The following is a 15,462-nucleotide window of genomic DNA, read 5'->3' on the forward strand; positions in this document are numbered from 1 at the left end:
TTATAAGGTTTTTCATTTATTATGATAAATACTTTGTATTAGTTTGTACACCATTTGCTGATGATATATTCATAAGAATCTTTCTCTAATTAATTTCTTATCGTTGCTCTTAGGGTATAAAAACCGTTATATACTTCATGTAAGACAATTGTATCCATACAGATATACAATGGAAAAATCCAACCAACAATTAAATGTTGAACGCTATTTAAATGATCTTGATTCTTGTTTGTAGATTTGTAGGTATAAACTCGTCATCATATATTCATACACAAATTTTAGAATAAGACGGTTTTACACCGTGAGATGGTCTCTTTCTATACAAAATTTATTCATTTATTACTATCAATAAATTAAAAGAGTAATTTTTACACAGATAAACTGTTTTACAATAATATGAAACCGACTCACGCACTAATTACTAATATTCCTAATCCCTAATGATAAGTAGAAACTTTACGACCACTTTCTCTCTTCTTTCTAAGCAATCCAAAATTCCAAACCTTCTTAATAACCGTGAATATTAATTAAACACCTTTAATTTGTCACTCAAAAGTACACTCCTAGTCTTTGTTCTCTTTCTGCTAATTACACGACAAAAAATTCCTTGCTTGACTCCCACTGTTTAAACATAAAAAATATTACCGTATATTAAAGATTAATTAAGATTACAGAAATCAACAAATAATTAATTGTTAATTTAACTTTAAAGTGTAGGCGAAGTAGTTCAATTATTAGGGGGAATGGGTGTCTTTTTTTGCTAATGATGACGAATTGTTTAGTAATACTATGAGTATGAGGTATGAAATTAGTCAGCTTCTTGACTTACAATAGTGATTCTACTATTTTTGTTTAGTTTGATGGGCTCGAAAAAAATTAGATACTTGGTTAATTGCACTTTTTTTTGTTAATTGCATGTATGTTTGGTCATCATCACTTTCGATTTTTTTTTTTTTGGTCATGTTAGAATATAAATCCCTACAGGTAAAGTGTCCCACATTATTGAAAGAGAGATTGGATTAGTTTATAACCAAAGGGGCTACTCGTTTTATTGTCAATTGATTTTAGGATGTAATCTCCTTGTGTTGTTGAGTGGTCCGCCTTTCCTCCGTTTGAGTGTGGTCTGACCCATATGCATGTTCTAACATGGTATCAGAGCCCAAGGTTTCGTCATGGGTTTCGAATTTAAACTGGGCTTAAAAAGATGCCACCGGTGGAGGGCCTCTTTGAGGATTCGTTAATTCCCACATTGGTGCGCTCCCTTGATAACTAGTTTATAATTAAGGGGGCTAGTCCTCCTATTGCCAATTAATTTTAGGATGTAACTCCATGTGTTATCGAGTGGTGCGTCTCTTCTCCGTTTGGGTGTGGCTCGACCCGTTTGCATGTTTTAACATGTCAAATGAGCTATAAGGGAGATATAGTACTAGGGGTGGGACAGACTTAGAATGATTTGAATATAAGATCTATTGTCCATTATACATCCATTTTAACTATTATGCTAAGATATATCCAGTACATCATCATCACTTTGATAAAACGTATATGTAATGAGGTGGAATTGTTCGGCTACCATGTATCTGTTTTGTAACGTAAAGTAGACATTTTATTTTACCAAGTAGTTTATTTGCCTAAAATTTTTCTATACCGTTTCACTATATTGCACATTTCAACTAGTATCCCTGACATTTTAAAATATACTTTAGGTTAAGTTTGTTTTCTCGATCTTCAATTACCTATCTTTTTAGCTAGTTTTACGAATATAGCTTAATTCTTTTGTTAACTCAAATTATATGAACTAAAATGTATATCCAACATTTTTTTGTCTTTGAGAGTTTGTGTAAATACATATGTATTTTAATTAAAAATTTGGAACCTTTTTGCTCATAGAAAAACTAGTCTAGTATGAAACGGACTCACTATAAAATTATTTAAACTCACTTACAATTTATTTTATAAACTATATTCTTCAATTTGATTTTTATAGTCAAACAAGTCAACTTTCAAAAATTCTCACAAAATATAGTATGGTAGATATATGATAATTCAAAAGTAATTAGATTTATAAATCAAACATGCATAGCGAATTATAACTTTTATATATATTTTGAGAAATTGATGATGGAATGAAATAGATATCGATAATATAACATGAAAAACAAATAAAGATCCGTAACAATAACAACATATATTACCCCTATCGCATCCATTTAATTTTAAATGATCGATGGGGCATATTCTCACTCACACCGTGGAGTCAACATATTGAGCAAGGTCAAAGATATCCACAAAGAAGCCAACGCTTAGATAAATTTAACCGACGCGCACTGTCGGCTGTCTCTTGGGTCCCGGCTGGGGCGACTAGCCGGCCGAGGCACACATCCACGAACTCATATCCAAGACCCTCGGCGGTGAGTCAACAGGCCCGCCCGGCTGCCATGGGTCCCTCGGCCGAGGGGTAGATCGGTCTTTCCACCTGTTAGCCACTTGGCCACTACGTGACAAAAGTTGAAAGTCATAAATACTCCTCAACTCTCATTGAGGAGGAGATCCACAATTTAACCTAAGAATCACTATTCATCCGGTAATATCTTCCTTATCTCTCTACAATATATACTTCACCAAGTAACAACAACTTATCTTTCTAAGTTTTCATCGACTTGAGCGTCGGAGTGAGATCGCTCGGTCCAAAGCCGAGCCCTCGGTTTGTTCTTTGTTTCAGAGACCGAAAGGAGGATTCAACCAAGGACGTTATTCTACAAGCACGGGTGGTAACATATAAGCGCTCGGAATTACACCGAACACGTACATTTGTTTAAACTATTCACATAATTTAGACAAATGTAAGAGAATAGAATAAACAAATGATTGAGTATGTAATAATTTATATTTTGTTTTAAAAAATTTGAGTAGTGTATAAGCAGCCGAAGCCCTTGACGTTTGATGTATGCGTGTGCATTCAATTAAGGGGACAATTTGTCCAACTCCATGTTAACATATGTTATCATCATGTATTTTTTAATTAGTTTTTGGTATTTTATTAAAATAGACGATTACCAATGTTTGGTAAAGCTACATTATATTCAAACATATTAGCTCAAGGCAAAATGGGTCCATTAAGTGCCAACCATCTACAAATTTATCGTTAATTAATTTCGACTTTGCTTTGATATATAGGCTTAGCCTACAAACATTTGCTCATTTGCAACTTAAATTCCTACGAGTAATTTGTAAGACAATCATGCAATGCCACCTTTTTAACGTGGAACCCCTAATATTCCTTTTCTTATATAAGGTATTTCATATATTGAGTCATTGAGATATTGACTTTGTCGATGTTAACTACATTAGTTGGCCTGGTAAAGTTATGTGATATAATACTCATATTATAGGTTTAAATCCATTAGGTATCAAAATCATTTCTTATTACTGTTTTATACCAAAAAAAAATATTTACTTTAATTTTAATTTATTTTTAAATTTATTGTAGAATAATTTAAAATAAATTTTAAAAATATACTTTTATATAAGTACTCGCTCTAAATTTAGTGATACAAATTTGCATGTAATTTTGTTCAAAAAACTTTATAACTAGATTGAAAATTATATCATCACCTAATTAGCAGTTTAGGAGGTGAGAGTGAAATATATAATAGAATAATCCTTCTGAGGAGAAATGGACCAAAAAGTAATGTAGAGGATCATTTTCCATTTAGGAGTATAAGACAGCTAATTGCGGTTGGAGGGTTGATTGAAGTGTCTGCCTCTGCTGAAAAAATAAAAAGTTTGAAAATCTAGTTAATTTTTCATTTTTTCAGTTTATCTTATTGTATTAGTAGTCTGTCGATTTTTAGTAAATTTTCGCCATCTAACCAAAAATTCTACTCTGCCACGGAATTAACTTTTAGGAGCAAGCATTTTGGGATGCCATAAGAAATAGTTGCTATGTTGGACTTGATTAAAGGACTTAAAGACCTTACGTGTGACAACCATTAAATTATTATGTTGTGGTTTCCCGCAAACAAAAGTATGAGTACACAATCAAGTGCGTGCATGCATATGCTAAGCTTCGATACAATTTAAAACCATTTATGCACAATGGTGCATGTATATATGTCAAGATAACTTATTTGTTTCAATTGGATATAATATGAGATCGTTTGAATAATAATCATGGCATTCGTGGCCATGTTCTAAACCCACATGGGCAATTATTTAAACTAATTATTGTAGCATTGTGTACTATTAGTAGTGGGGTCAGAATCCCCTATTTACTAAATGAATAGGCAACGTCACAAATTTTCTCTCCAAAAAACATATTTTTAAATAAGGTAAGTAACACTTATGTATACATTAACTAAGTAAGGTAACTAATAATCATAATAATTTATTTCATTAACATATTATCTTTTCATTAAAATTAATCTTTTCATCAAATTATATTTTTTTTGACTAAACTCTAATCTATAATCTTTTAATTAAAATATTTTAATAAAAAAATTGTATCAAACTATAATTTATTAAATATTTTATTGATTTTATTATTTGAAAATGATTTGACTCATATACTATGTATAAAACAAAATTATAAACCGTTTTAATTACTTTCGAGACAAAAAAAATGAGAAAATTTATAAATTGGAATCATTAACTTTGCGTTATAAAAAAGATATTATTTACAAAAATACATTTCAACATGCTATTCAATTCTTTTAATTAATTTTCAGTTTCAACCTTTTATTTCTCAAAGCAAAATGCAATGATGAGAAAAATGAACAACTAATGAGATACCAATATCATATATCTAATTTAGTAATAAAAAAAAGTTATAAGCCGTGTATTTAATGCACGGGTCTAACCTAATTAAGTAATATAAAAATTAAAATTCTATAAATACCGCGCATTTATTGCACGGGATCTTAACTAATTTATAATTAAGAGATCAAAAACGAGTTCTATCTTAATATAAACTCGAAAAAAGTCGAAAAATATAACTATGAACTTCAAAATTATAACTTTTCAGCGGGGATAAGCTCCCCTGCTAACCACCTCACTCTACCACTATTCATATTTAAGCTCAAATTTAGCACCTCAATTTAAGCTCAAATTTAGTACCTCAATTTTAAAATAATATATGGGTGGTATTTGTTGGAATATTTTTTGTTTACAACCTCTTTCAAAATAATTTTTTTAAAAAATTATTCTTAGGCAAAAACTACATATGATATATTATATGATGAAACAAAATTTAAACTTAGGTTAAGGTCAGTAATAATGAATTTCGAGGAAATTTTTAATTTACTAATCGGTACAAATAATTTTGTTAACATCCATCCACATTATTAATTCCAAAATGTTAATGGTAAAGTTAATAGCTAGTTTGATTAAGATAAGTAATATTGTTGGAGTATACAATCTTAAGTAAAACCGAACAACTTTTACTAATTCACATGAAATGCAAGTTCATGGGAAAAGGTTTTACTACTTCCAAAGCATTCTACGATAATCAAAAGAACCCTAATTAGGTACTTTAGGCCCTGTTTGGTAAACAGCATATTAGGTGAAATTAGTAGATTCCGGCTTAAATAGTAGTTTGACCAATCAATCTACTAATTTTACATGTTTGGTTAATAGCATATTCAGATAGCATATTGGTAGGAATCTCTTGTTTTTGAATATCTTTGCTAATAGCAAAGATATTGTAATAGCATATTGAGTTTATACATGGAAATGGTAGATTTGTCCTATAATCTGCTAATTACCAAACACGCTTTCTTAATTCTGCTAATTTCATATGATGGTCAAACCTGCTACTAAAATCTGCCAACCGTATTCTGCTAACGCTATCTGCTATCATTAATCTGCTTCTGCTGTTTGCCAAACAGGGCCTAGTCTCACACTCTCACGTGTGTTGCGTATAAATTAAGCACAGTTTAGACTCGTGATGCACAAATTTGAGTCCTACGACACCAAATCATATAGCACCTAGTACATACCTAGATTGGAGATTAGTAAGAAGAAGTACTACATACACAATAATATAAAGTTGTAGTTGTAATGATTTTTTGATAATAAGGATAATACATGAGCCTCGTAAGTTTTCCCGTCTTAAGTCAAATTAAGCGGTATGCTCCATTTTTGGTGGCGCGCTTTTGTCAATTCACAAAATTCCTTCAAGTTTCAACCTGCTTGTGACCATAATCCCGAGAATAAAGTTTTGATTTCTCATAAGATGCCGAAGGTGTCCTAAAATATCTGTTGATCCCTAGTCAGCATCTTTTACGGTTGAGACCAGCAAAAAAAAAATGCTTCTAATAAAGAAAAAACTAAATCGATAGGAACATTTGTGTATTGTATGCACAATAAATCACAATTATTATTTGTCCGAAGATTTTTGCTTTTAATGTTCTGTACAAAAGTAGGAGTATATATTTATCGTTTTGAAGCTAAGCTCACTTAAAACTATTTTTCTCGTCTGAGTCCATATCATTATTCATTTATTTGAGATTTTAATAAACTTTGTCAAAATAACACTGATTATTATTCGAACCTTTACCTTCTAGTTTATAGGGAGATTACCAACTTAACCACCACACCTCCTCAATTTATGTGTAGGAGGCTAGTAGTGGCTTTGATATTTTTCTTTTTGTTTCTTCCTTTCAAAATTTCATATAGGACTGAAGCCGCTAATTCACAAGTAGCGGATTTACCCTGATTCTAAAAAAAGGTTGACATAGAGTCATTGACAACAATTTATTTTAAATAAGCACCAAAATAATAAACAGTTTGATAAATAACATTAAAAACAAAACCCCAAAAAAAAAACCTTATTTCTCATCCAAAATACATCAAATTCAATAAACCTTTGAACTTTTTCTTAGTAGTTGATTCATTCATTAGCTAGTGTTTACTTTTTTTGCTACAATAATGAAAAAAAAGGTACATAATGTGTAAGCCAAACATAATCTAAGTCTAAGTAGCTAGTATTCCACTAAACATAAATTCTTCTGACATTCTTAATTCCTCTTATATATACAATCGTACGTGGAGTGGAACATTACTACTCCCTCCGTCCCGGTCATTTGTTTACATCTTCTATTTTGGGTGTCTTACACGCACAATCATACGCGGGAACCACTACTACTCTCCATATCATTTTCACTAATCAAAATTAAATAAAATTAATTTCTCATCATTCTAAGTGCAAGTTCTTGAAGTTCACCCATTTCATTAAGTGATCTTTTCTTTCCAACAATACCCTCAAGTTTGTGTTGAATTACACCTCCATAGTGATCATGACTACCTTGTTGTTGGTCAATTGAATCAAGTGAACTTTGAGGTGAAATAGGGGTATTTATGTAATTTTGTATAGGTATTGTTGTTGTTGATGATGTTAGGCAACTTTGGGATTGAAATGGTGGTTGAATGCTAGGATAGTTGTTGTTGTGCATTGATGCTCCACTCCATTGATTTTCTATGTTGTTGCAATTGTCTACTAGATTGTTTGCTAGTTGTGCCTTTGCTTGCATCAATTGTGCTTGTAAATATGTTACCTATACATAACAATTAAATTGTGTTAGAAACACGATAGCCCTGAGGTTTGACATTTTGTACGAAATACCCAATACTTTGATTTGGAACTGAGAGATCATAACTCGTGTTTACGAGTTCAAAAAGTGAAGATTTTTTTTTTTCAAACTGATCATCTTTTGAGATACTGCAATTTGAAAAAAGAAAATTGTCGAGTTTGGAATTCGTGGCCAAGAGATATGGTCACTCAAAATCATATACATAATAATTTTTCAAAGCTAATTAAAACTAGATACCTAATCAAGATGTTTAGTTTTATGCACATGCATTAAAACAACATGAGCGTTTACCTGTTGTTGCAAGGCAAAGATATGAGCAACACAACCGTAAACCGGGTCACGAATCCGGGCTTGAGCTTCATAAGCAATAGTAACAACAGCCTCACATCGATCATGGACCGGTAGATGCAAGAGTAGTTTAGACACATTACTAGCCCCAAATACCTTATGAATAGCGGCAAAACGAGCCGGACCTTGATCGGAGCTAAAATACGGGGCGAAAATGCACCCGGAGGCGCACTTTCGCCTCAAAAATTTGCATGCTCCACAAGGAGATCCAGGCCCGGCTGCCATGGCTAGAAGTATAAGAAGTTGGAAATATAAAAGATTTTGTAAGGCACACGAGTGCACTAGGAAATGATGTTAAAAAATGTAAGTTAAGGTGTAAGACTTTAATGTGGAAGGTAGGGGGTGTGGGTCATAATAAGAGAGGGTGTTATATTTATATGTAAGAAGGTAGGGTATAGAGGGCCCATTAATGCATGGTTTTAAGGGGACATTTGGTAATGGTTTTATGTAAATTATATTTGGAATGACCTAAATTGGCTTTATTATTGTATCATACATACTCTATTTTTAATGTTCTAGTTTGAGTGTGTCTTATAGCCACATAATTCACCATTGAGATTAATGATTCATTGCATCAAATGAAAAAGGCCACTTAATTATATGTATGTTATTAATTACTTATGTTAAATAACAATATAAAAATATGTAAGAGACGGTCTCTTACTAAATTATTGAAAAATTTATTTTTCGTATGCATTTTATGTAGTTTTCATAATTCTGTTATTACTGATCGTTGCTCAAAGTAACTTTTTGTTTGATATATGTGCATAGTTAGGGTCTATTTTGTTATAGATTGTGACACACTAACGATTTATATTAGTAAGTTTATATATATTTATACGTGCCAATGTTATAAATTTCATACCATTTTTTTAAATGGTCTCACAATAAATTCGTCATGTAAACCTCTTTCAAAAAACCAATTTATTTATTTTCTCCAAAAAAAATTTGATTAACGAGTAAATCTCCTGATAAAGGGTTTCTTGATAAAATTATTGTATGGCAACTTCTAAAATAAAGATGACACAAAAATTAATACAATAATCATAAGCATGAATGATAAAATATGTTACTAATAAAAATGGTGATAGTCAACGAGAAATGAGTAAGTTCTTCATAAAAACATTTACTATAAAAAAAAATCCATAATTATTTTGGACCATGATAAATAATACGGAGTATAACAAAATACACATAAAGGTCACGAGGTCTAATCTCACGGAGTACATTATTACAAGGACTTAAGGAGTACATGTTATTTAAAGCATAATCAAGTACTTTGAGGAAGTACTCGTATTATACTAACACAAAAAAGAAGAGTACATGGTATATGGTATAGTGATAGTTTGGTCTTATTGCAAATGCAATGCTTTGCTTTTGATGGGATAATATATTTTAAGAGTTGTGAGTTTGATTTGGAAAGAGTCTTTACTCTTTAGGTCTTCCCGTTCAATTTCTCCGCCGAACGCCGCATCAAGTGAAAGAGATACAAAGTACAAACTGCTGCCTTTTGTTTTCTTGCTTCTTGGCTAAAATCCACATTCCACTCACACGTGTCATTACACTTATACAAGAACTTATTATGTATAGGACTCGAATTGAGCTAGATTTTAGGTCGAGCCTAGGGAGCTCAGTTTTTGTAAGCATGGTAAGATCGAGCTCGGCTTGATGAGCTTGAATTTGCTTTATGATTGAGCAAGGTCAAGCTTGTGTTAAGCTCAGCTTTCTATCATTCCTACATAGAGCTGGCCAACAGCACGGGTCGACCCGGTCCGGCCCGGACCCGGCCCGTCTTGGCCCGTTATTTTATGCAACTTGGCCTGGCCTTAGCCCGGCCCGGCCTTAGCCCGCCGTTAATCCTGGCCTGGCCAGGGTCCTGAAATTCCAACCCGGCCCGGCCTTGGCCCGCCATTTTAACAAAAAAATAAAATGGTAAGGCCCGCCAACCCGGCCCGCCCGCCAGCCCGCCTCTGGTCCTGGCCCGGGTCAGGCATATCCCAGCCCAGCCTGGCCTGGCCAAACCCGTCCCTTCCCCCTGGCCTGGCCCGGGTTTGATCAGGAGAGCCCTGCCCGCCCCCTGGCCAGCCCGGCCCGACCCTAGCCCGGCCTGAGTACAGGTCTATTCCTACATACCACGTAACGTAACAATATGTATTGTGTATGTATAATAATTACTTAAAATAAAGCACTTTCTAAACATAAAATGGAATCAATTTCATGAGATTTCTTTAAGCAACCAAACTACCACTTATTAATACGAGTATAACAAAAGTACAAAACTTGTTAAATATAATGGTTGTTTATGATATGATACGATCTTATAAAGAAAAAATTAATTTTTTTTTTCTATTTGTGATTTAAATATGAAAAATAGTGTCCCAAATATACTTAAAACCAATGTCAAAATTAAATTCTTAGGCTAAAAGTAAATATAGTGAAATTTAAGGCTCCAAGAGATAGCAACTCTAAGTTTGTCATTGAGCATAATTTTTTTTTTTTTTTTCCAATAGACTAACATCAACATTAAATTGGATTGACCATAGCATATTACTCCACACTTATGTTTAGGCATAATAGTTCATATAGTATAGTTTGTTTAATCATTGTGGGACTTGCCATTTTGGGAAGTAGTGAACTAAGTCGTAAGTGGGAGACTAAGGTTTGAAGGGAGCTTAATAAAGTTTAAAGTGAGTTTGTGTGTCTTTTGACTTGAAAGTTGAAATGAGCATTTTTCATACATATAAACTGGTCTTAATTATTTATTTACTTTTTTTATTTTTTATTAAGGCTATTTTAATTAAAGATAAATAAATAATTGAGAAGGAGAAAATACTATTTACTTGTCATCTATTAATAGATTACTCCATGCACTTGAAAATTGTGACGATTACTTTTATAGTACTCTCTGGTTTAAAATAATCTTCTTATTTGACTTCTTTGCTCTTTGAAACGTTATTTTAATTACTTATCTTTTCTCTATTTAAGAACTACAAAGTACTATTTTTTTTTATGTTTTGAAAATATTTCTATGTCACACATTTTTGTGATAAACCTATACAGTTAATATCATGTCATAGCTTTTAATATTTTAACACTTATTTTTAGTTAAAGTTTTTATCGTCGATTGAGAAGATTATTTTGAGTTAGAGGCAACCACGTATTTCAATATTGTTATTTTGTTAGTGGCCATTTTGCTAAAAAAAAATGATTTTAAGAGCAAAAAAAATAAAAATATCATAATAAGAAATTGTGATGGTGATGCAAATTAGAGCATATATAATAAATTACAAATTATTGAATAAAATTCTTTAGGTAGCTAAATATTTGTTTTTTATTATTAATAAAGACGTATTTAACTTACAAAAGAATTGTTATGTAGGCCGTGTTTGTTACTCGACAAATTATTACTAGTATCATATACTCCCTTTGTTCCGATCATTTGTTGTCCTTTTTTATTTTGGAATGTCTCAATCAATTGTTGTCCTTTTTATTTTAAGAATGCATTTGATGAACAATTTGGTTATTCACACTCAATTCGGTCCACATGTCATTTAGTTAATGACCCTCTTCTCTTTCATTGGTCTTTATGCCAAAACCAAAGGACAACAAATGATTGGGACGGAGAGAGCAGTAGATTTAGTAGAATTGTTTTGATAGGGCTAATCGCACACCCAGATTAAAGATAAATACCCCAATCTAGGCTAACAACAAATAATGTAGTTAGGGAAGTAGAGGTCGAATCACAGGGAGACGGGAGTTGCAAAACAAGTTGTCATGAGGTGAATTCTATCAAGATCGAGTCGATTTATATGAGGTATGGTTTGGTAAACTAAAGAGATTAACAAGATGATAATTAACAAATAAAGAGGAATCTAGGGGTGGGTTCATACATGCAAATTAGTAAAAGGGCATCGTCAAGTTAAGGGTATTGAAGTCGATAAATGTCTAGATCAATGACAAATGCCTCTCAGTTTATTGTCAACCTTAGAACGGATCCTAGAGGCTTTCGATCCTACTAGGTCGCTCTACTATTCATGCTTAGTCTGATTCTAATCCCGACTTTCGATCTTAGGAGAAATCAACAAATGTAGTCAAAGATTGTGACCACAAATCATTAACTACACAAATGGTAAAAGCATAGAATAGAGATAAATAAGAACAATTACATAACCCAACTTTGACAACAAGAAATATTAATCTACATGTTTCCTCTTCACCCTAGACATGTAAACTACTCACACATAATGAATAATTAAACTAACAAACATAAGAGATGACAACAATAACATATATAATAACAAGGATAAAACTAGAATTGAAATGAACAAGAGAAAATTGAGAATAAAAAGGTAGCAATTGTGAAACTTGAACAAAAGAGCAATGGAAATAGAAGAACAATATCTTAATACAAACCCCAATCAAATGTAAACTAATGAACCAAAGTGTTTATGTAAATTATTGAAGGAGATAAACTAAGTTTCAAAACCCTAGAAAGCATGTAAATGAAGAAAATTAGATCCATAAGTCGAAATATGAGCTTGGTATATATAAAGAGAAGTCGAGGAAGTTGGAGCGCCGCTGGCTTGGAAGTGACCCAAGCCACCCCAGTGGTCGACCCGATCGGGTCGTAGGTGGTCAGTGGTGTTCATCATTTCTTCTCCTTATCACTACTACAGATATGGTGGACAACAACGGCTAATAACCGTTGTTATAGAAAAAAGCGAGCGTTGTTGTTCGGGCGGTTGCTAAAACTTTTAACAACAGTTACATTTATTTACTAATAACCGTTGTGATCGAAGGTTTTAACAACGATTCAGAACCGTTGTCTTTATTAATTATCCGTTGTGAAAATAAGTCCCTGTATTGAATAAATTTTTGGTAGGAAAGTAATAACAACGGTTTCATGACATAAAACCGTTGTTGATAGTAATGCGCGCGTTTAATAGTTTATTGTAGGGATGTTAATAACAACGGAATTTTGTATGATAATCGTTGTTATTACTAATGACAACGGTTTTTTTTAATAACCGTTGTTATTGGAGTTTCTTTAAAAAAAATTGCAAATTCAATGCATTACTGCCAAAATCTCTGCATCAAATAACCATTTGACAAAAATTGTTCTCATGTTCTCCATTACAATTCACCATTAGAATAATGATATTACTAAAACTATTGAAACATCACTATATATACAATATGCAACAACAATATCAGAGTCGTATTGCAATGTTCAACAAAATTCTCTTAAAGCTCTAAGTCTAAAGCTCTAAATCAATAAAACTAGAACTAAATTGACCCTAATATATACCTCCTTAGTCTTCATTGCAATGTTCAAGGACGTACTTGTTGCTTTTTGTACTCAGAGTCATGTGGCTCGTTGATGACATACTGAAAACAAAGACATTAACGAAAACATATATGTTAGAGTAGCATATAACAACAACATGCAACATCAACGTAACAACAACAAGGCGTCGTATAGTATTTAATTTAATTTTTAGTAATTTAATTTAATTTAATTCATTAGTTCTTGGCATATATTAATTAAAGGACACATACACTTGGCATATGAAAGTACACATAAACTAATTATAAATTCATTCCAATATCTCAACCGGTCCAGTATCTCATTTTTCTTTCAACCTCCCCAAACCCTAAACTCCAACCCCTAAATCTTCAAAACCTAAACTCTAATCTTCCTTCAATAATGAATTAGAACATTCGTTTGACATTAATAACGATCGAGTACAACAAATGTTTCATACGCCGCTTAGAGGAAATCGAGAGAAAGAACAGGCTCTTCCTTGATAATGTTCAGATCCCACTCAAGGAGGCTACTCTTCGTGGCTGGGTGCCGGAGTTGGAGGAGCTGCATGCAGATATTGCATTTGCCTTACGAGACCTCAAATAGCAAAGGAGGAGAGGATAATTCTCATGGAAGAGAATGCCTCCGCCCTAAAAGTCGTTCCAAGTAGTAGTTTAGTTTAGTTTTTTTATTTTATTTTGTATATCAATTAACTAAGTTTATGAATATTAGATGTGGATTTGTTTTACTATCTATCCTCTTCATCATCTTCTTTGTTTTATTTTATTTTATTTTATTTGTTTACTGATAAATACAGAAAAACTAATCGGATAATTAGAGAAAGAACAATGACGGAGAAAAACACACAAAAATATAATTAAAGAAAGAACAATAATCACGGAGATGACAAAACCTAAAACCATTAAGAGATAGATATATACCTGATAATTAGAGAAAGAACAGTGACAGAGGCGATGAGAAAGAGACGATGACGACAACAGTGACAGAGATGACAGAGCGACGACGAGGGAGAGTTTTGACGGTGAGGGAGTGTGTGTGTTTGTGTTTGTGTTTGTGTTTGTGTTTGTGTTTGTGTTTGTGTTTATGTTTGTGTTTGTGTTTGTGTGGTATTGTGGTGTTTGTTTTTGTTTTTGTTTTTGTTTTTTCTATACACTGAAAGTATTGACAACAGTTTTGTATATTATAAACCGTTGTCATTACTAATAACAACGGTTTCCACAAATTACTCGTTATTATTTTCACTGATTTGCGCCAAAATAATATAATCCAATTAACAACGTTATTATATATTACGTGTTAAATCGTTGTTATTATTTTATGAATGACAACGGTTATTATTTATATAACTGTTGTTATAAGTAATTACAACGGTTATAGCTATTGTTATTAATTTTCACTGAATTCCGCGAAAATAAAATAATACAGTTAACAACGTTATTACCAATTCACGTTAATATGTGTTGTTAAACGACCGTTATTATTGCCTATATTTGTAGTAGTGTATTCGCTCTAGCCTGGAAGCCCTAGTGCTAGGGGTCATCAACCCCGATAGGGGTCGCAACCATCACACTTTGAGCTTATTTTATTCTTCATAATGAGCATGAACATGACCTCGAGAGGTAGGGGTCATAGCTTGGCGTCGCAAGCGTTTTTCGACAACGCATAGCAAAACCGAGTAGCTTGCTTAGACTAGCTAAATATGCCATTTACCAAACACTTACATTAGCACAATTTATTCTTGAAATGGTTTTACACGAATATTCCTCACTAAAACAATATTAGTTGAGAAGTTATATGAAAGTGTAGGTAAAATGTAAGAGGTAATTAATTTAGTGTAAAAAGTCAAAATCTATATTTTTTGTTAACTCTTCTTGAGTCCCTGCCTTCTTGTTTAAAATTTGATTTACAAAATAACCCACCGTCAATCCACCGCCTACCAAAACCGCCCTCTCTCTCGCCGGCGACTACAACGAAAACCAAATTCCTCCTGGTCGTCGGCGAGAGTTTCCATCTTAAATTACAAGGGATTGTTTCGGTTCGTTCCGTGGTGGCGGCTTTGCAACTGCAAAGGGATTTCGGCCTTTCACGGTGTTTTTTTTCTCGATTTCTACTGTGTAGCGGTTTTCTGGGTTGATTTTCAGCGTGTTTTAGTCATTGTTTTTTTCGGGATACTAGTTTTCATCAGGATTCAGTAGGGGA

General features: G+C 32.7%; 1 protein-coding gene across 1 annotated transcript; it reads right to left on the reverse strand.

The window, feature by feature from the left end:
• Positions 1–7,181: 7,181 nt before the first annotated feature.
• Positions 7,182–8,162, reverse strand: LOC141652076 (LOB domain-containing protein 16-like). The gene is made up of 2 exons (XM_074459725.1): positions 7,881–8,162; positions 7,182–7,553 (listed from the first exon to the last, which is right to left on the reverse strand). The coding sequence occupies exons 1-2, from the start codon at positions 8,160–8,162 to the stop codon at positions 7,182–7,184; spliced, it is 654 nt and encodes a 217-aa protein (XP_074315826.1).
• Positions 8,163–15,462: the final 7,300 nt, after the last annotated feature.

Source organism: Silene latifolia, chromosome 4, assembly GCF_048544455.1.
Source record: "Silene latifolia isolate original U9 population chromosome 4, ASM4854445v1, whole genome shotgun sequence".
NCBI lineage: Eukaryota > Viridiplantae > Streptophyta > Magnoliopsida > Caryophyllales > Caryophyllaceae > Silene > Silene latifolia.